Raw genomic sequence first — 21,095 nt, forward strand, 5'->3', positions numbered from 1 at the left:
CTGATTCCTTCTGTACCCAGCAGGAAGAACAGAGCTTCACCTAAGTGACCAGAAGATAGCCTACCAGGAGAGGTTCCCATCTCAGTCCGAAGTCTGTGGCCAGTGGGGTCCAGCTGCTGGCCATCAGACTCAGGCCACCTCCTCAGACTGCCTTCTGAGGAGGCCCAGCTTTCCTGCTGAGGGGGTCTTTGGTGCCCCCACCCTGTCCAACAATTCTCTGTGATGCACAACCACAATGAGATCATAACACATGATTGAGTAGTCAAAATGGGCATTATGATGCCTCACCCACATGAGGTCATGTAATTCACATTCACATGACCACATGAGGTCATGTAATGTCATTGTGATGTCACAATGGACATCATGATGTGTAGCACTATGTTATCATATTTCATGATGGTGAAGTCAGAATAAAATTATGAAATGCATCGCTATTAAATTTATGGTCAAATTTATGGTCATGATGTCTCAGAATCCATTTAAGATGTTCCTCCAATAATGAGGTCATAATTTTTGGTTGTGATGTCACCTTAAGGGGGACAAGAAGAAATAACTAGGTAACAGAATAAAACTCAACATTTCTTATATGATAACAAAATATAAAATAAGTAAATAAATAAAATGAGCATTCTGGGTGCCAGAGATGTAAGCAGCGGACAAGGCTCTTATCCTGCACTCAGCTGACCTAGGTTTGATCCCTGGCACCCTCTTAGGATTCCCCAAATTCTCCAGGGGTGATCTCTGAACGCAGAACCAGGAGTAAGTGCTTAGCACCACCAGGTATGGCCAAAAACAAATCAACCAAATTATTCTGCCTTCTAGCTTCTGACTAGGAAGTAGAAAGCCCAAGAGAAGACGCCCTCTTCCAGCAATAAAGTCATATTCAGCAGAGCCATTTTTTCTCCTGACCCCATAAGTGAGCTGGAGATGTAGGGCAGCCAATTAACCTGACTTGACTTTGAGGGAGGTGGTTTCCTCTGAGGATCGACTGCAAGGAAGGGGCAGCTGGCATCTGGGTCCCGCCTGCATCTGGCTGTGGACTCAAAGTGACAGCTGAGAATGGGGTGCTGCTCGGGCCCAGCAGTGCCACCTGGAGCCTTGCACACAGAACACACTTGCCTGTCATACATACACATGTGCATGTTTGCCTACATACATGCACATGCTGGTGCAGACATATATGTACACGTGCCTGTATACCACTCATGTCTATACATAACTGCACGCTAGGGGATGTGTTTTGTAAAGACCAACAGGCCTGGCTATGGTGCAGGCCTCAGACACACCCAGCCTGTCTGGCTTTTTGCCTCTCTCTCTCTCCTGTCACTCCAGAATCAGCCCTGTTGCGTTGGGTACAAGGTCTCAGGGAGTGTCCTGAGGCAGGAAGGTTCAGCTAAGACTCCACCTAATGGTGGAAGCTTGGCGGGGAGTCCGGAGAAAGAGAAGGCAGACGGGAGGCGCTTGGGGCTGGGAGGTTTATTTCTGCAGGAGGATTTCTGGGGGCTGGGTCCAGCAGTGCTGGGGTGTAGGTGCCTGCGACCTCGAGAACCTCCAGTGTGCGGGGGCAGGGAAGGAGCCTCGAGATGAGGACAGTCACGCTCCGGCCGCTCAGGCCAGCCTGGCAGTTGGTCCCCTCCTGGCGCCTCCGTCTCTCTGCGCCCTGCGCGCTTCCCCAGGCCCGAGTCCGTCTGTCCCCCGTGTCGCGGCGCGGACTCCGCTCCCTCTGCGCTCCTCACGCGGGGCGCCCGTCCTGCCCTTCTGCGCGCCCCCCTTGGAGGCCGCCGTTCCCGGAGAGGGTGCAGGACACCGCGCGCTCCAGGCCGAGGGTGCTGGGCGCCCCGGCGCTCTCCTGGGTGGGGGCCCTGCGCTCGGAGAAGCAGAATCCGCACGTCTCCACCGGCACTGGCGGCCCCGCAGCGCTCCCGGCTTCCATCCAGTGATCTGCGGGAGGAGGAGAGGCGTTGGCCTTGGCCTTGGCCTTGGCCTTGGCCCTGGCAAGACCTTCCGGGCTTCCCGCCCTCCGTCCACCCGGCTCGAGACGCCAGTGGGGACAGGGACGCAGCGACGGTCCCAGCCTCTGCTGAGAGGACTCACTCCCCACCCCGATCGTCGACGCTAGCCTTGCTGTTCGCACCCAGGTCTGCAAGGACCAGCAGGTTCTGGCGGAACATCCCGGACCTCTTCCTGCCTGGCCCGGGATGGATCCGGCCAACCAAGATGCCCTTCAACAGATGAATGGCTAAAGAAACTACGGCACATACACACAATGGAATATTATGCAGCCACCAGGAGAGACGAAGTCATGAAATTCTCCTCTACATGGATGTACATGGAATCTATTATGCTGAGTGAAATAAACCAGAGGGAGAGAGAGAGACTCAGAATAGTCTCACTCATTTATGGGTTTTAAGGAAAATAAAACTCATTTCTTCAACAATCCTCAGAGACAAAGAGTGGAGGGCTGGAACTTCCAGCTCACTTCATGAAGCTCACCACAAAGAGTGATGAGTGCAGTTAGAGATATAACTACATGGAGAACTATCATAACAATGCGAATGAATGAGGGAAGTAGAAAGCCTGTCTAGAGTAGAGGCTGGGGTGGGGTGGGGAGGAGGAAGATCTGGGACATTGGTGATGGGAATGTGGCACTGGTGAAGGGGGGTGTTCTTTACATGACTGAAACCCAATTACAATCATATTTGTAGTCAAGGTGTTTAAATAAAGGTATTAATTTGGGAGGAGGGGTGCAAAAAAGATATTAATTTAAAAAAGAAAGGCAAGATCAAGGGGAGGATGTAGCTCACCATTGGAGGTTGTGGCCCCTATCTGGCAAGGCTCTGGCTGTGATGGGCAAGTGAACTGGGCTCTTCTCCTCTTGAGGAAACAGGCCAAGGCTAGCAGGAAGCAGCAAACGATGGCGCAGAGGCAGAGCCCCAGGATACTGTAGACCAGGACCAGATCCTCTGCACTGAGCTTCAGCCCTGGGGGTGCTGCAAGGGAGGGAGGGGCTGAAGTCAGGAGGGGCCTCTCATGCTGGACTCCTGGAGCATCAACAGGTGCCCATCCCAATCATATCGTGTCCAGACACACCCTGTGTTCACTCCCACCCTAACTGCCAGAACCACAATCTTCATCCCGCAAATCACAGCAACTTCTCCCACGACCTCAGCACAGGACCCATGCTGGTAGGCCTCTGGCTGTGTGATGCGGGTGGAGCAATTTGAGAGGGGAGGATAGTGTGGACAGGAAGCCAGGGGAGGCTCCCTAGGTCTAACCCAAAGCTTCCTCCTCCCAGCAACACGGGGGCAGGAGGGGTGTAAAATACTTGGAGACTGCAACTGCTGGGGTAGGTGGGTTTCCTGTCACAACCTTTCCAAGGAAGACCTGGCAGAGAGCCAAAGAAATTTCTCATTTTCCCAAGCCCCTCATCTTCCTGGCCTCTGAGTTGAGGCTCCCCAGACTTGGGGGAAAGCCAGACAAACTGTTGGCATGGAGAAAATTAATACTTGGGGAGTGCATGGCGAGGAATCCCCTCAAGCACTCCACCCCATCTCCAGTCAAGCAACAATTTTGTTGGTCTGTTTCTTGGGGGGGTCATACTCGGTGGTGCTCAGGGGTTACTCCTGGCTCTGTGCTCAGGAATCACTCTAGTGTGCTTGGGGGATCCTATGGGATCCAGGATAAGCCCGGGTTGGCCTTGTCCAAGCAAACGCCTTACCTTCACTTCAGCCTGTCGGGAAGTATTTTAACAACCACAGAGAATTCGCAGTAAGAGACCACCAGTCACAGCCCCCAGCTGCAGGGGTAGCCCTGAGATTTGGAGGAAATACTGAGCTCCAGATACTTCATCCCCTAGAGTGCCAAAGCCCACCTAGTAGAGGTTCATCCCCTACTGGCCCCCATCACCCACAAAACCTTGTTAAATCATCAGATGGTCGTGATCGGCTGGGCACAAAGGTAAGTGGCTTTGGATGCCCTCGTGGGCATCCAGTGTAAACTCTGCACCCGAAGCACAGAAAGGACTTGTCTGCCATTCCTGGTCCCTTCTGCCCAGACCAGCTACAGGAACTTTCCAGAGGAAAATACCAAAACTTTTGCCAGCTAGCTTGTCCCTAAAGCTTGCCAGTCCAAAATCCTTAGCACAGGATTGACAGTGGCACAGGAAATGAGAAAAGCAATTCATCCACCCCATTCTCTAGGCCTCAGGTAGTCTCCAGGAGGATCCTCAGAACCATAGACCAACACTGAAAATAGATTTTTCCCCGTAGCAATAGACTCACCATTCTCACTCTGAGGGATGTGTCCCCACACCCCCAGACAGAGCTATCTGGAGCTAAGTTCACCAAACTTAATACCTGCCCTAACTGCAGTTTCTATTGTGCCCCAGGGAAGACAGCAGGGCAGGCACAGACACTCCTTCTCCCAGAGGAAATGTGACCCTCGGTTATATAGCCTATTCTCCTGTGCAAGCAGCCATGCCGGGAGCAACGCCTTCTCTATGTTTTGAATGATTTTGGAGTGCTCTCTCTCTCTCCCTCTGCTGCATGGGATGCAGTTTTATTCATGACTGATTTTGAAAAGGACCTATTTGCTCTCTCCCACATGAACTCATTGGGCTTCTTTGACACAGACATTCACTGGGGTTCTTATGTTCCCTGGCAACCAGTCAACAGCAACAGTCTACTTTTAGGGCAGGATTCTCTGCAATGCTACCTGATGGTGAGATGGAACCAGAAGACACCACCCGAACTTTGATACAGAACCCGACAGAGACCCAGGAATCTATAACTAGTTACCTGACAGCATCAACTGTGATGTGAAGAGTTGACCACGCGAGAATGACTCTGGAGTTGGATAACCTAGTATGCCTGGAGTCTTGAGTTGGTCTTATGCCAAAGTACTTCGATGTTAAGATCTCCCTAATTTTTAAGCCTAAGGTCTTTCTTCCCAATTCCTTACCTTATTTTACTATGCCTATGCAAACGATATCTCTCTCTCTCATCTCTCTCTCACACACACACACACACACACACACCTTTTTTTCTTTTCTTTTTTCTTTTTTTTTGTATCTCCATCTCTAAAGAAAAAAGGGGGGCATACTGTACTATACCTTTAGCTATTGTAACGACTTTGTTGGTGATAAAATAATTTCCACAAATATAACTGCTAATGAACACTCTCCCCCCCCCCCCCCCCACACTCTCCCCTCTTTTTATCCCTTTCTTTTTAATTTCTCTATTTTCTTTCTATTTTTTAATAACTTCACTTTCTGTCATCCTGAAAAAAACGTATTATGATCAGTTATGTCAACTATGTGATACATTTTCTATTTAATAAATCAAAAAAGAGGGGGCCGGGAAGGTGGCGCTAGAGGTAAGGTGTCTGCCTTGCAAGCGCTAGCGTTAGGATGGACAGCGGTTCGATCCCCCGGTGTCCCATATGGTCCCCCCAAGCCAGGGGCGATTTCTGAGCACATAGCCAGGAGTAACCTCTGAGCATCAAACGGGTGTGGCCCAAAAACCAAAAATAAATAAATAAATAAATAAATCAAAAAAGAAAGAGAGAGAACAACTTTCCAGAAGAAAAAAATATGTGTGTATGTCATCAGTTTCCAAACAGAAAAGCAACTCAAAATCATTCTGGGGCTGGAATGGAGCACAAAGGTAGGGTGTTTGCTGTGCAAGCAGCTGACCCAAGATAGATGTGGGTTTGATCCCCAGCATCCCATATGGTCCCCCGAGCCTGCCAGGAGCGATTTCTGAGCGCAGAGCCAGGAGTCTCTGAGGGCCACCTGCTGTGACTTAAAAAAAAAAGAAAGAAGGAAGGAAGGAAGAAAGAAGAAAGAAAGAAAGAAAGAAAGAAAGAAAGAAAGAGAAAAAGAAAGAAAGAAAGAAAGAAAGAAAGAAGAAGAAGAAGGAAGGAAGGAAGGAAGGAAGGAAGGAAGGAAGGAAGGAAGGAAGGAGGAAGGAAGGAAGGAAGGAAGAAAGAAGAAGAAAGAGGAAAGAAGAAAGAAGAAGAAAGAAAGAAAAGAAGAAAGAAAGGAAAGAAAGAAAGAATAAACAAAAAAAGAAAGAAAGAAAGAAAGAAAGAAAGAAGAAAGAAAGAAAGAAAAAAGAAAGAAAGAAAGAAAGAAAGAAAGAAAGAAAGAAAGAAGAAAGAAAGAAAGAAAGAAAGAAAGAAAGAAAAAAAGAAAGAAAGAAAGAAAGAAAGAAAGAAGAAAGAGATAGAGAGAAAGAAAGAAAGAAGAAAGAAAGAAAGAAAGAAAGAAAGAAAGAAAGAAAGAAAGAAAGAAAGAAAGAAAGAAAGAAGAAAGAAAGAAAGAAAGAAAGAAAGAAAGAAAAGAAAGAAAAGAAAAGAAAAGAAAAGAAAGTCATTCTGGTGATCCACCTTTTAAAAAACCTTGTTTAAATCAGAAAGGAAAGAATTGGGAGGCCATGGTTATCAGAGGGCTTCTTAGAGCAAAGCTCTGCTTTTTGCTGCTTCAACCCCTCACGACTCCCTCACTGGGACTGGGACAGGAACAAGTAACAAAACTCTCTTGGTGATGTGGTGGGAAGCAGTAGATCCTCTATAACTAGACTGGAGGTCTTTTCCATTTAATCACCAAAAACTAACAGGAACGAATTGCAAAGGTGTATGTGGTATAGAAAATCCTCTCTGGAGGAGGCCCTGGATGCATCCTAAAACATTGCCACCAGATGGCAGCACCCCCAGGTAGTTTCTAACTTATGTGAGCAGGCTTGCACCTTCAGGGCATTTCCAAGGGATGATTTGTTTTTGGTTAATACAAAGCCAGCTCTCACCTAAAAATAGAATTTTCCTGGCCTGCTCCTGCCCCCGATTCAGACTCAGGCTGGCTGGCTGGGTGCTTTGCAGTATTGCTCTAGGCAAGGCAGAAGGGTCTTTGTGGCCCTGGCAGGATCGAGCCGGAAATTCTGGGCAGTCCAGATCAGCCAGAGCCATCCAGAATGGGAAGACTGGGTGCAACTCCTCACGTTGGATGTAGCTTCTGGACATTTCATCAAATTATTCCCTCATCTGTAAAATAGAAAATCACATTCCTATCTCTCAGCATTGTCATTCCTGAAGTAATGTGTGGAAATGTGTACAAGGTGGTAGGCCTGGAGGGAAAGTTCCAGAATCCTGCAGCATTCTCAGCTCTCTATTTTTTCCTACCATGATAGAATCCAGGTCCTCATGCATGCAAGGCCTGAGGTTTACCATGAAGTCACATCTCCAACCTTCTTCTTCCTCACAGAAAATCCAGAATAGCCAATGCACTTTTGTCATTTCATATTTACATAACAATGACCAAGCTTTGCTTCCTCTGAGTCCAGTGCTTGCCTAAGGGGGTTCCCTGAAAATCTCTTTCACTGTGAGATCCCAGGGGCCCCAAGCCTCTTCTATACCAGCTTTTCCACAGAGGTCCTATGTTAGTGGGTGTGTGTGGGGGAAACTTGCCTGAGTAATTCTTTTTTTTTTTTTTTTTTTTTTTTGGTTTTTGGGCCACACCCGGTGACGCTCAGGGGTTACTCCTGGCTATGCGCTCAGAAGTCGCTCCTGGCTTGGGGGACCATATGGGACGCCGGGGGATCGAACCGCGGTCCGTCTCCTAGGCTAGCGCAGGTAAGGCAGGCACCTTACCTCGAGCGCCACCGCCCGGCCCCTTGCCTGAGTAATTCTGGGAAACAAGTTTGGAAATTGTGTGGCAGTGTTCCTAGCATGCCTTGTCCTTCACTGTCCTTTGGAGTTCAGGTTCTCTGGTTCTTTCCTGGGTCACTCAATGATAAGGAAGTTGGGATACAGACTCACATAGACCTTAGCCCAGCTCCTGCCACCCTCTCCAGCCAGTACCACTGGCCTTTCTGGCCTTTCCAAGGCTCCAGTTGATAGCAAAATTGTCCCTCATCCTGGCAGCTGTATTAGGCCCTTCCTGCAACATTGGCTTGTCCCCTGTCCCCCTTTCTCTTCCCAGGATGCCTTTGCAGAGGCACAGACTTTTTGACCCTCTTGGCAGGTGTCAGAACACTCAACACCCCAGACACCCAACACCCCACACCAACACGCCAGACAAACTTTGGGTAGCCTCCCCACTCTTCTACACAGTAGTGCCCCTACCACAGGCTGGGAGCAGGTATTTGGCCCCAGTCTTGCCCTGAGCTCTCACCAGCCCTGCCTTTCCTCCTCCCAGTACTTCCATGAACCACTACATCCTCTCCACCTTGCTTTCTCCAAATGAGCAGCTCCCACTAGCTGAGTGCCCACTGACTCTGATGTGCATCCTCTGACCCCCTGCGTCCCACCTAAGGGTGGAAGGGCTCTGTCTCAAGAACAAGTTTCAGAGAGGCCAGGAAACTTTTTTTGGGGGGGCCACACCTGGTGGTTCTCAGGGTTACTCCTGGCTCTGCACTCAGAAATTGCTTCTGGCGCGCTCAGGGGACCATATAGGAAGCTGGGGATCAAACTCAGGTCACCTGCTTTCAGGGCAAATGCACTACCCACGGTGCTATTACTGTGGCCACCAAGGAACTGCTAAAAGGTTGCAAAGAAGTACAGGGTGGAACCCTGTAACTGACTCTTTATTCTACACCACCTTGGTCCACGCTATCCTTGCCCACCCTCAGAGAGTTTTGTCACCAGCAAGCCAGGGGGTTAATAGAGCATGTGCATGAGTGGCCTCCGTTAGATCGAGACTGAGTCTCAGCACAGGGCCTGCCCAAGCGCGTTATTTTATCTCTGCAAAGGAGGAAGCCATCAGCGCTGAGACATTAAAACTGCCCTCCATAGAAGACCGATGGCGGTGCCATGTCTACTTAGGGTCAGTGTGTGCCCCTGACATCTCCTTCCATATGCTGTTTTTGTGTAGCCAGGAGAACTAAGGGTGCACTTTCTGGGTTCTTCCTTTCTACTGCTGTCACTAAACAGAGGCTCAGTTAGAAGGCACTGTCCTTGATGGGTTCATGCCCACTCCTAATTCTAAGTTGTTTTGTTTTGGAATCATACCCTTCAGTGCTCAGTGCTCCTGACTTTGTGCTCAGGTTTCACTCCTGGCACTGCTTGGGGGCCCCTTGGGGAGGCAGGGGATTAAATCCATGTCTGCTACATGCAAAACAAACATCCTGCCCACTGTACTATCATTCCAGCCCCATGATTCCCTTGTAGGAAGTCTCCCTTGCCTCACATGGATATGAGATCTTGTTGATATAGTTGGCTCTACAGGTTCCTATGAGTTGCAGAAGCCTCAGCCTTCTTTTTCTTTTACAATGAAACAGCCCGTTTTATTTAAATTTCCCCAAAATTATATTAAATATGGTAACTGGTTTTAAATATGTCATCCTTTATAATGGTTTCATTAGTTCATCTTTGTTTTTCAGTTTTGTCATCTCTTCTTTGTAGGTCTTCAATAGAAGCCAGAGTCTTGAGTTGCCCAGTTTGAAGCCTCTGACCTACTATTCTGATTAATTCTTCTCAATATTCTTGGCCAACATTTGGCTTCTAAATGAGAGGCTTTTAGTTTTTTTCAATCACTTGCTGATTAGGTGACACAGCATTGTTACCCATAACCACATGACCCAACTTAGACTCAATCTTGGCATCGAGTCTTGCATTTCTAATCAAATTTACAAGCCACTTTTCAGCTTTTTCTGGAGTCATATTCAGTTTATCTGACAGCATGTTAATACTAATACACTGGTGGATGCGACAGAAGGTTTCAAATATGAAGAGACGGGCATTTTCAATGAAATCCTCCAGACATGCCTGCCACCAAGAAGAAGTCATTTACAAGTACTGATTCACATTCTCTTAGCTTTTTCTGAGCCCACCAAAGTCAAAGTTAGCCTTTTTGATAGCCTCTCAAGCCTGCTCTGACTCACAGGCAGGCCCATTCCTCCTGCTTACCTTGACCTGTCTCTGAGCCTCTGTGCTCTGGTCCCTGGTTTCGTCCCAGGTTTCTGGACCTGACCCCAGCCTCTTCAGTCCACTGCCTCCTGACCTCGAGAGGAAAGTTCTCAGTATTCCTGAATTTGCCACAGAAGTCGGTGCACTGCGTGGGGTGGCGGCCACAGATGGAGGCGCAGCTGACACAGTTCTTCAGCAGCTGGTCGTAGTACTGGCCTTGCTCCTTTTGGCAACTGAGGGAATCTGGGAGACAGAAATGAGGGTGCCACCGGGTGTCAAGCACCACCAGTAGCTATGTTCTGGCCTCAAGCATAGCAGAGCCTCAAGCATAGCATAGCAAAGAAATTTCACCATGGCTGAAAATCCTTGAAATCCTAAAATCCCTGGCACCAGAGAGCCCTAGCAGCACTGAGCCATGATCCAGGAGCTTGAGAATTGCTAGTGAGTTCCCCAGAGAACTGCTTGGGAGATCCCCCCAATAATAAAATAGTGAAACATTTAGTCTAATGCCTCAAAAACAATTCCAAGGGTCAGCTTAGGGTTCAGGGAGTCATGCCTTCTCTCATGCTCAAGGACCTGAGTTTGATTCCTGCCCCTGCACCACTGGATAGAGCTCTAAAAGTACCCCAGCCCTGCCAGGCCATTCGCTGTTGGTCAATTATTGCCTGGTATCCCAAACAATGCTTTGAAGAGATCCCCTAAAAAAAGAAATTCCAGGGTGATCCAAATTTCTAATATGAAAATGAAAGTTTAGATACTATTCTCTAAGTACTGTTTTGTCAGCACCACATACACGTAATTAGTGTTGGATTTTGAGTCCCATCTGGTGGTTTTTCTGGAGCTACTCCCTAGCTTGGTGCTTGGAAATCATTCCTGGTCATGTTCAAAGGACCAAGGAAATGCTGGGGCTTGAACTCAGGTGCAAATACATGCTCTAGTCCTTTAGGTTCGCTCCATGACTCTATATTTTAATATGTAGCATTTTCTATAAATCTTGTTTAAAATGGCTTTGTTTTTTAATTATTATTTATTCTTTACCATATAGGTAAAGAATAAATAGTGTGTCAGAGTTTCTAAATATACAAGGATTTTGGGGCCGGGCGGTGGCGCTGGAGGTAAGGTGCCTGCCTTACCTGCGCTAGCCTAGGAGACGGACCGCGGTTCGATCCCCCGGCGTCCCATATGGTCCCCCAAGCCAGGAGCGACTTCTGAGCGCATAGCCAGGAGTAACCCCTGAGCGTCACCGGGTGTGGCCCAAAAACCAAAAAAAAAAAAAAAAATATACAAGGATTTTTAACATTGGTACCAAGTTATTATATTGTTATGCTAAACTCTACATTTTCATTCTCATAAAGAAAAAAACATGTATTAATTGAGGATGGGCTGGAGTTGGAGTCAGAGTATAGCGTTATATGCTGCTGTGCACAAGGCTGACCAGGTTTGAGCCCTTGTACCCATATGATCCTCCAAGCCCTACCAGTGTAAGATGATACCAAGCAAAGGTGTTCCTCCAATTTCCTCTTTGCCTAAACCTCTTCCTTTGATATGTAAAAACCCAACTGGATTACTCTGCCTTCCCCCTCCTGGTACTAGGAATTGGTTTGAATAAAGAAAGGGCAGTTCTGGTTTGAGTTGGAAGCAAAGAGAGCAGGAGTAAAAGGCCACAGGAGCCATAATCATTCTTTTCTGACTGGCTTGGTATTATTTCCTTTCTGCTACCCTGCTTCTTTGGTGCCTGGGGCAGTCTCACAACTTGTGGATTTTTATTTTACACGCTAGGAATGATCCCTGAGTGTAGAGCCAGGAGTAAGCCTTTGAGCCTGCTGTGTGTGGCCCCAAACAAACACAATGAAATAAAAATAAGAAAGGATGTGGCAAGTTATGCAGCTTCTCTGAGTGTCTCAATGGTTGAAGCATTTGCTCACTATATGTTACTGTGCACCAGGATGAAATTCAATGAGTTCACGGTCAGGGTGGAGACAGACATGAAATAAATACACAAGAAAGAATATAATAACATAGGCACTGAATATAACATGGCAGTTAGGACACATGCCTGCAGCCAGCTTGGGTTCAATTACTGGCACCACATGGTATCTCAAGCATCGCCAGGTACAGCCCTAGGGACCCCATTATCACTGGGGTGGCCCAGGATATCCCCAGCACTGTGGGACCTGACTAACACCACATTCTTGGGCCCCTGTGCTGAACCCACAGGCTGAGAATCAGTGGTGGGGCCCCCCAACTTATTGAGTATTGCTGATCACTACCCCCACTCCAATCCCACAATACAACACAGATTATGGGCAATTCGAATGTGGAAAAGTTAGAAAATAAAACAAACAAAATATTTTTCAAACAAGGAAAACTGGATATAGCCTAAGCCTTAGCTATAGGAATTATTGCTTGGGTTGAGTGAATATTAAGATTTGAAGACCCTGTTATTGGAGAGTTAGAATCCAGAATTGGCAGAAATGATGAGTTCTTCTATTTGCTTTAAAATATACAAGCATAGGGGCTGGAGCAGTGGTGAAAGCAGTAAGGCATCTGCCTTGACTGCGCTAGACTAGGATGGACCGAGGTTCAATCCCTTGTCGTCCCATATTGTCCCCCAAATCAGGAGTGATTTCCAAGTGCATAGCCAGGAGTAACCCCTGAGCATAACCGGGTGTGGCACAAAAGCAAAATAAATAAATAAATAAAATAAAATACATAAGCATAGCACTTTTGCTAGAGACAGAATTCCTCTGATGTTTGAAACTTCCGGAAGTATGTTAGGCTTTCATTTTAGTTTATGTTTAGTGTATATTAACAATGTCTACATAAAAAAGTTTCAGAAAAAAAGAACAGTTAAAAACAAAGGCAAGTTAGTCAAAGAAAGATGCCTGTGAGTAGAGCTGAGCTCTGAAAGTGTGGGTGGAGTGAGCCCAGGAAAGGAGCAGTGAGCACTGTCATGCAGACACAGGCTGTGCAGAGGCTCTGAGGCAACTCCAGATAATGTAGGGTGCCAGGAGGCATAGAACAGAGGTGCAGTGGGGACAATGCCACTTTGCCCACCCTCACCCTCCCTGTCCCAGGGAACCCTCAGTGGGACCAGTGAGGCCTCCGGGGTGATCCAGCTGTCCTCCCGAGCTCCAGCCCCACAACTCACTGCAGAAGTCTGCACAGGTGCGTGGAATCTGATGGCTGCAGAAAGACTTGCAAGGGACACACTTTGTCAACAGCGTGTCCCAGTACTGCTCTTCCAGGCATGGTTCCATGGCTATCCTGGTTTTCAGGTCCTGTGGAACTGAGAGGCAAGGAGTATGAGTGAAATGGGTGCCTCACAAGATGAGATTCATGTGACCTATTCAGCTTGGTTTCCATTCATTCCCAGAGAACAGAGCTCGCTTATCACCCCAGCTGCCATTCACTGGATGAGCAGGGGAATGGGGGATGACATGTCACTTATGTGGGCCTCAGTTTCCACAGATGTGGCTATTGCTTATTCCGAGGCTCCCACTCTTGCCTCAGTCATGTTCTTCCCATGTTCCTGCTCTATATCTCTGCTACCACAAGATCTTTACACAAGCTCTTCCCTTTGTATAAGATCCTCATATTCCCTTCTTTTGGTTGGCTATTTCCTCCTTATCCTTCTTGCAAGGAAGTCTTTTGGGTTCTTGCCTTCCAGTAGTGTATACCCCTCTGTACACTGACATGCCCTTTACTTGTTATATTGCTTTTATGAATGATTCTTTGATGCTATCCCCCATTTACTATGATTAGCATGCAGGCAGAGATTCTAATTTTTCTGTTTGCTACAGGGTACTTAGAACCTATTAATGCTCAGGAGATAATAAAGTGTGTATACTTGGGGGGGTGGGATAAACCGAGGTTGAGGCACTTGCTTTGCATGTCAATAAATCTTTTGAGCATTGCTGTTTGCTTTCCTAGAGGTATCCTAGTACCACCACATGTGGCCTGGAGGCCTCTAGTACTGAGCCAGGCACTGCAAGGCCCAAACAGCACCACATCCACAGATCCTTGGATACAACTGCCATCCTGGTTAGCTGAGAATCTCCTATATGGGCTTCCAGTTCCTGCTGAGCACTGCTTGGGAGCTCACCACACATATAAGAAGACTGAATCAGTAATCTGAAACCTCCAAACAGTCCAGGACCACTGATAAATCTCACCAAATGTCTAAAGACAAATTTAGAGAAACACCTTCAACCCTTTCCCCCAACTGAAGGAAGCACTTTCTAACTCTATAAGACCAGCATTAGACTGTTAATAAATCTAATAAAGAATCTTAAAGTAAATCTTAAGTAAAATCTTTTTTGTTGTTGGTGGTGGTGGTGGTTTTGGGTCACACCCAGCAGTGCTAAGGAGTTACTCCTGGCTCTACGCTCAGAAATCGCTCCTGGCAGGCTCAGTGGACCATATGGGATGGTACCACCGACCTTCTGCACTCAAGGCAAACGCCTTACCTCCATGCTATCTCTCCAGCCCCATAAAATCTTTTTTTTTTTTTTTTTTTTTTTTTTGGTTTTTGGGCCACACCCGGTAACGCTCAGGGGTTACTCCTGGCTATGTGCTCAGAAGTTGCTCCTGGCTTGGGGGACCATATGGGACACCGGGGGATCGAACCGCGGTCCGTCCAAGGTTAGCGCAGGCAAGGCAGGCACTTTACCTTTAGCGCCACCGCCCGGCCCCAAGCCCCATAAAATCTTAAGAAGAGAAAATTGCAGATCAAGAAATTTTATGACTAAAGATGTAAACACCACAAACTAAAATGTGCAAGCACCACAGTCAGGCCATGAGTTTGACTCTGTCATTGCAAGAAAAGAAAATAAAGGTAACAAAAACAGAAAATGGTGCCACAGGTCTTCATTTCCAAACTTACTACAATGAAGACAATGTGGTACCATATTGGAGCATGCTAGAGTACATGTTTTGCATTTGTTTTGCATTTTGGAGGCCCTGCATGGTCCTCCCAATCACTGCTGGCCCTATGACCCTAGCACAGAACCAGAAGTAGTCCCCATCTCAGCACTGCCTCATGTGGTCCCAGAACAAACAAAAGTGCAATGGTATTAAAAGATAGACACATGGGGCCGGAGAGATAGCATGGAGTTAGGACGTTTGCCTAAGGACAGTGGTTCAAATCTCAGCATCCCATATGGTCCCGAGCCTGCCAGGAGCAATTTCTGAGTGTAGAGCCAGGAGTAACACCCAAGCGCTGCCCAGGTGAACCCAAACAAACAAAAAGATAGACCAAAGTCAAAGAATAGAATTGAAAGCCAAAATTAAACCCGACTTTTATGATCAACTGGTTTTCAACAAGGATAACATGAGGATTCAGTGGGAGAAATGATCAACTTTCAGAAAACAATATTGAGGAGTGGGCAAGCAGGAGGCTTGCTGCTTCATCTCTGGAGCTTGCTTGCTCTAGGCAACCCTGACAACTCCCTGGTCTAAAGATCCAGGTGAAGTTTTTTTTTTTAATTGAAAATTAAAGAAAGGGGGCTAGGGTGATAGTACAGCAGGCAGGGATTTGCCTTGCATGTGGCAAATATAAATTCAAGCCCTGGCTTTCTGCTCCCTGCAAAAAAAAAAAAAAGTAAAGAAAAGACTTCAACAGAACAAGTCATTATTATTTAATTTTTTTATTTAAACACCTTGATTACATACATGATTGTGTTTGGGTTTCAGTCATATAAAGAACACCACCCATCACCAGTGCAACATTCCCATCACCAATGTCCCAAGTCTCCCTCTCCCCACCCGACCCCCGCCTGTACTCTAAACAGGCTCTCAATTTCCCTCATACATTCTCATTATTAGGACAGTTCAAAATGTAGTTATTTCTCTAACTAAACTCATCACTCTTTGTGGTGAGCTTCCTGAGGTGAGCTGGAACTTCCAGCTCTTTTCTCTTTTGTGTCTGAAAATTATTATTGCAAGAATGTCTTTCATTTTTCTTAAAACCCATAGATGAGTGATACAATTCTGCGTTTTTCTCTCTCTCTCTGACTTATTTCACTCAGCATAATAGATTCCGTGTACATCCATGTATAGGAAAATTTCATGACTTCATCTCTCCTGACAGCTGCATAATATTCCATTGTGTATATGTACCACAGTTTCTTTAGCCATTCATCTGTTGAAGGGCATCTTGGTTGTTTCCAGAGTCTTGCTATGGTAAATAGTGCTGCAATGAATATAGGTGTAAGGAAGGGGTTTTTGTATTGTATTTTTGTGTTCCTAGGTCAGAGAATGTTCCCCAGACATACAATCACCTAATTTTTGATAAAGGAGCAAAAAATCCTAAATGGAACAAAGAAAGCCTCTTCAACAAGTGGTGTTGGCACAACTGGGTAGCCACTTGCAAAAAATTCAACTTAGACCCCCAGCTAACATCATGTACGAAGGTAAAATCCAAATGGATTAAAGACCTCGATATCAGACCCAAAACCATAAGATATATAGAACAACACGTAGGTAAAACACTCCAGGACATTGAGACTAAAGGCATCTTCAAGGAAGAAACAGCACTCTCCAAGCAAGTGAAAGCAGAAATTAACAGATGGGAATATATTAAGCTGAGAAGCTTCTGCACCTCAAAGGAAATAGTGCCCAAGATACAAGAGCCACCCACTGAGTGGGAGAAACTATTCACCCAATACCCATCAGATAAGGGGCTAATCTCCAAAATATACAAGGCACTGACAGAACTTTACAAGAAAAAAACATCTAATCCCATCAAAAAATGGGGAGAAGAAATGAACAGACACTTTGACAAAGAAGAAATACAAATAGCCAAAAGACACATGAAAAAATGCTCCACATCACTAATCATCAGGGAGATGCAAATCAAAACAACGATGAGATACCACCTCACACCACAGAGAATGGCACACATCACAAAGAATGAGAATAAACAGTGTTGGCAGGGATGTGGAGAGAAAGGAACTCTTATCCACTGCTGGTGGGAATGCCGTCTAGTTCAACCTTTATGGAAAGCGATATGGAGATTCCTCCAAAAACTGGAAATCGAGCTCCCATATGATCCAGCTATACCACTCCTAGGAATATACCCTAGGAACACAAAAATATTTAATTATTTTTGTTTTGGCAGCCAAACCTAGAACTGCTCAGGGATTACTCCTGGCTCTGCACTTAGGGATCACTCCTGAAAGAACTCAGGGAACCATAAAGAATGCTGAGGATCAACCTGGGTCTACTGGGCTATAAGGTAAACACCCTAACTATTGTACTAATAATGACCTGGTCCCTCCAAAATAAAACTAAAAAAAAAAAGAAAAAGAAAAAGAAAAAGAAAAAGAAGGCCAAAGCAAGTTTATAGGAAACCAAATTAAAAAGAGTTTCGTTTTTTGTTTTTTGTTCATTTGAGTTTGTTTTTTGTTTTTGTTTTTGTTTTGTTTTTGGTCACACCCAGTGTTACTCCTGGCTATGCACTCAGAAATCACTCCTGGCTTGGAGGACCATATGGGACACCAAGAGTAATACCTGAACACTGCCCGGTGTGATCCAAAAAAACAAACAAACAAGCAAACATAAAAAGATAGGCCAAAGTAAAAGAATGGAATTGAAAGCCAAAATTAAACCCTACTTTTATGATCAACTGGTTTTCAACAGTCTGTCCTGGGTCAGCCGCATACAAGGCAAATGCCCCACCACTGCGCTGTTTTGTTTTGGGATCATACCTGGCTGTGCTCAGGGCTTACTCCTCCTAACTCTGCACTGAGAGATTGATTACTCCTGCTGGTGTTTAGGTGATTATAGGATATCGAGAAATTGAACCCAGGTCGTCCACGTGCAAAACACATGTTTTCCCTGCTGTACTATCTCCTGGCCTCTTAAAAGGTGGTTTATTGCTCATTTGAAGAGAGGAGAAGCAGGGAGTTACTGTTCATCACAGCTGGGCTGGTGACTGGTGGGGTCGGCAGACTTAGGGAGCTTCCAATACCCATTCAGGGCCTGGAAGCTCATTATTTTGAACTCGACAGGGAGTTTGTGCCCAGATGCTCTGGACTCCTCTACCATTACTTGGACTTACAGAAAGCTCCAGAACTATCACTCAGTACCAAGGATATGCAATAACCCCCCATGACAGGCACTTGTAGACAGGGTTGAATCTTGAGAAGGAAGTTGACTGGCATTGGGGGAGAAGAATAGTGCTCTGCCTGCATGCTATAGCAGAAACCCCCAACCTGGGGGCCGGGCGGTGGCGCTGGAGGTAAGGTGCCTGCCTTGCCTGTGCTAGCCTAGGACGGACCGCGGTTCGATCCCCTGGCGTCCCATATGGTCCCCCAAGAAGCCAGGAGCAACTTCTGAGCGCATAGCCAGGAGTAACCCCTGAGCGTCACAGGGTGTGGCCCAAAAACCAAAAAAAAAAAAAAAAAAAAAAAAAAGAAACCCCCAACCTGGATCAGGGCATCCAGAGACCAGAAGATAGAAGGGATGCTCTTTGGCCCTAGGGCTTTCTTGCATATTGGTTAACCCTGGCAAGAGTAACCCCTAATTAACCTGAGTTAACTTGAGATTAACCTCAGGGATTACTCCTAGCTCTATTCTTGGAAATTACTCCTGGCAGTGCTTGGGTGACTATATGAGATGCCAGGATAGAACACGGGTCAGCAGTGTGTAAAGCAAATGCCCTACCCACTCTGGTTCCACCCTCTCTCCTGCATGTTAGTGCTTGGACACCCAGAAATTCAGTCAAATTAGTGTGGAAAATACTGGATTAAGGAAGTAAGTGGTCTGAGGGATGAGGGATGAGAGGTTTTACTCCTGACTCCACACTCAGGAATCACTCCTGATGGGATTGGAGGGATCATATGTGGTAGTGAGGATTGAACCCCTGTACTAGCCAAGTGCCAGGCAAGCATCTTACCTGCTGTAGTCTCTCAGGCCAGAAAGTCAAGTGTTGTGTGTGTGTGTGTGTGTGTGTGTGTGTGTGTGTGTGTGTGTGTGTGTGTGTGCCTTGTTTCCCCAAACAAATACTGTTTCTTCCAAACAGTGCTCAGGAGGGGATTCTGAAGGCCACTTCCAGTAATCCTAGATCTGGTTCTCTCCAGGCCTATCAGTACTGGGAGCCCCCTGGGTCGCCCCAATGGTACTGGGAGGTCCAGAAAGCGCAAGAAATTGAACCCTCTGCACACCAGGCATACACCATCCCAATGCTCATTTCATTTTTTAACTGCCGCCCTTTCCAAAGCCTTGGCTTGGAACCAGCCCTTCTAGGTGGGGCTCTGAAAGTTTTGTTTTTCTTTAAGCAGGGAGAATCTGATGAGACAGAGCCAGGTCTTAAATGTTGTATATAAGGGGCTGGAGTGACAGCATGCGGGTAGGACATTTGCTTTGTACGCAGCTCACCTAGGTTAAATCCTCGGCACCCCGTATGGTCTCCTGAGCCTGTCAGGAGTGATTTCTGAATGCAGAGTCAGTAGTAACCCCTGAGTACTGCCAGATGTGCACCCCCCCCCCCAAAGTTGTATATAAAGAACCAGAGTGATAGCACAGCAGTAGGGAGTCTACCTTGGATGTGGCTAACCTGGGTTCAATCTCAGGTCTGGCTCAGGGTGCCAGACTTTCTGAGTTCTGAGTTCAGAGCCAGGAGTAACCCCTGAGTGCTGCCATATGTGGCCCATAAGCAAAAACAATAACACTAACAACAACAAAAAAGTTGCATATGAGTCCTTAGTTGAAGCTGTATCTGGGACATAATGGTTGGACATGAAAGAGAATCAGAGAAAATACTGAATCCTGCTGTGTACCTGGGAGCCATAAAGACCCAACACCCCTCAAATCTGGCCAAGGGGCTGATCTGTACAATGATATATTTGGATTCTTTCCTCTCCTTTAGAAGCCCCTGTGTTCAGGCTTTTGTCTTATAACAAACCTTTATAACTTTGTCTATATGAATCGTGGGGAAAATGATTTAATTTCTCCAAGAAATCACAAATAAACAGCAAGAAAATATACACTAAGCCAATGTGGGAATACATTTAGGTTAAAATACACAACCAATGGGACCAGAGAGATAGCATGAAGGTAGGGCATTTGCCTTGCATGCAGAAGGATGGTGTTCAAATCCCGGCATCCCATATGGTCCCCCAAGCCTGCCAGGAGCGATTTCTGAGTGTAGAGCCAGGAGTAACCCCTAAGTGCTACTGGTGTGACCCAAAAAACAAACAAAAAATAACCACAACTAAATGTATAACATTGACTTATATCCTAATGTGGATTTTAAAAATTCAACTGAAAATGACATTAAGAGTGTCAGGAAGGACCCAAGAACAGAATTTAGAGGGCTGGAGTTCTTGCTTTGCATGTAGGAGCTTCCAATTTGATCCCAAACACCACATGGTCCTCCCATGCACAGCCACCTGTGGCCCCTCAGAGAGTAAAAATAAAAGCCATTAGGAAGATCTTAATGTTCTTCTTAAAGTTGTCATGAAGAATGCTTAGTTTATAAGCATTTACAAAAATCTTTTACAAAAAAGATTTTAGGAGTAGTACAGCAAGAGAATGTCTGCCTTGTAAGCATCTATCTAGGTTCCACCCCCAGCATCTATTTTGTCTCCCTACACCCACCAGAAGTGATCCCTGAGTGCAGAGTCAGGAAAAAGTCCTGAGTACCACCAGGTAAGACAAAGCTCAAATAAATAAATAAGAGCTAAATCCTGAGTCATCCACAAAGCAAGCAATACAATGTTTGGGATCAACTTTCAAAGGCCTAGAAGAGGAAGGCATGAGATTTTCTAAAAGTGGTAATTTAGGGACTAGAGTCAGACTAGTTACGTGCCATCAACCTGGGTTCAATCCTCTGAGCATCACCATGAGTGGTCCCTAAGCAGAGTCAGTAGTAAGCTCTGAGCATTTGACATAGACATGGTCCCCAAATTAAAATGAAGATAAATATTGATAATTTTGTTAATGATGAGTGATGTATACAGGAGAGTCTGTGAAACTCCCTCGTCTACTTTTACAGAAATACCAATTTCTGGACAAGTTTCCTGTCCTGAACTCTGGCTTAATGACTATAGATACTGGTTTTACAACCCTGAGACCAGAAATTGGAACCTGGTAGGGTCCACGTGTAACCAGTGAGGTCCTAGCAGATCTGCTGTCTGGGGCATCTGAGCCCATAAACTGCAGCTTGAAGCCTTGAATTTAGAGCTGGG

The 21,095-nt window shown here is 46.2% G+C and overlaps 1 protein-coding gene across 1 annotated transcript in view; it reads right to left on the reverse strand.

Annotated features, from left to right (window-relative positions):
* Positions 1-1,735: 1,735 nt before the first annotated feature.
* The window catches only part of TNFRSF13B (TNF receptor superfamily member 13B), an 80,220-nt gene continuing 60,860 nt past the window's right edge, over positions 1,736-21,095 (reverse strand). The window contains exons 3-6 of the mRNA XM_049777662.1: positions 13,055-13,192; positions 9,904-10,146; positions 2,808-2,993; positions 1,736-1,944 (exon numbers count right to left, since the gene is read on the reverse strand). Coding sequence (XP_049633619.1) covers positions 1,736-1,944; positions 2,808-2,993; positions 9,904-10,146; positions 13,055-13,192 — 776 coding nt within the window. The remainder of the gene's footprint in view (positions 1,945-2,807; positions 2,994-9,903; positions 10,147-13,054; positions 13,193-21,095) is intronic.

The sequence above is a fragment of the Suncus etruscus genome, chromosome 7, assembly GCF_024139225.1.
Source record: "Suncus etruscus isolate mSunEtr1 chromosome 7, mSunEtr1.pri.cur, whole genome shotgun sequence".
Classification (NCBI taxonomy): Eukaryota; Metazoa; Chordata; class Mammalia; order Eulipotyphla; family Soricidae; genus Suncus; species Suncus etruscus.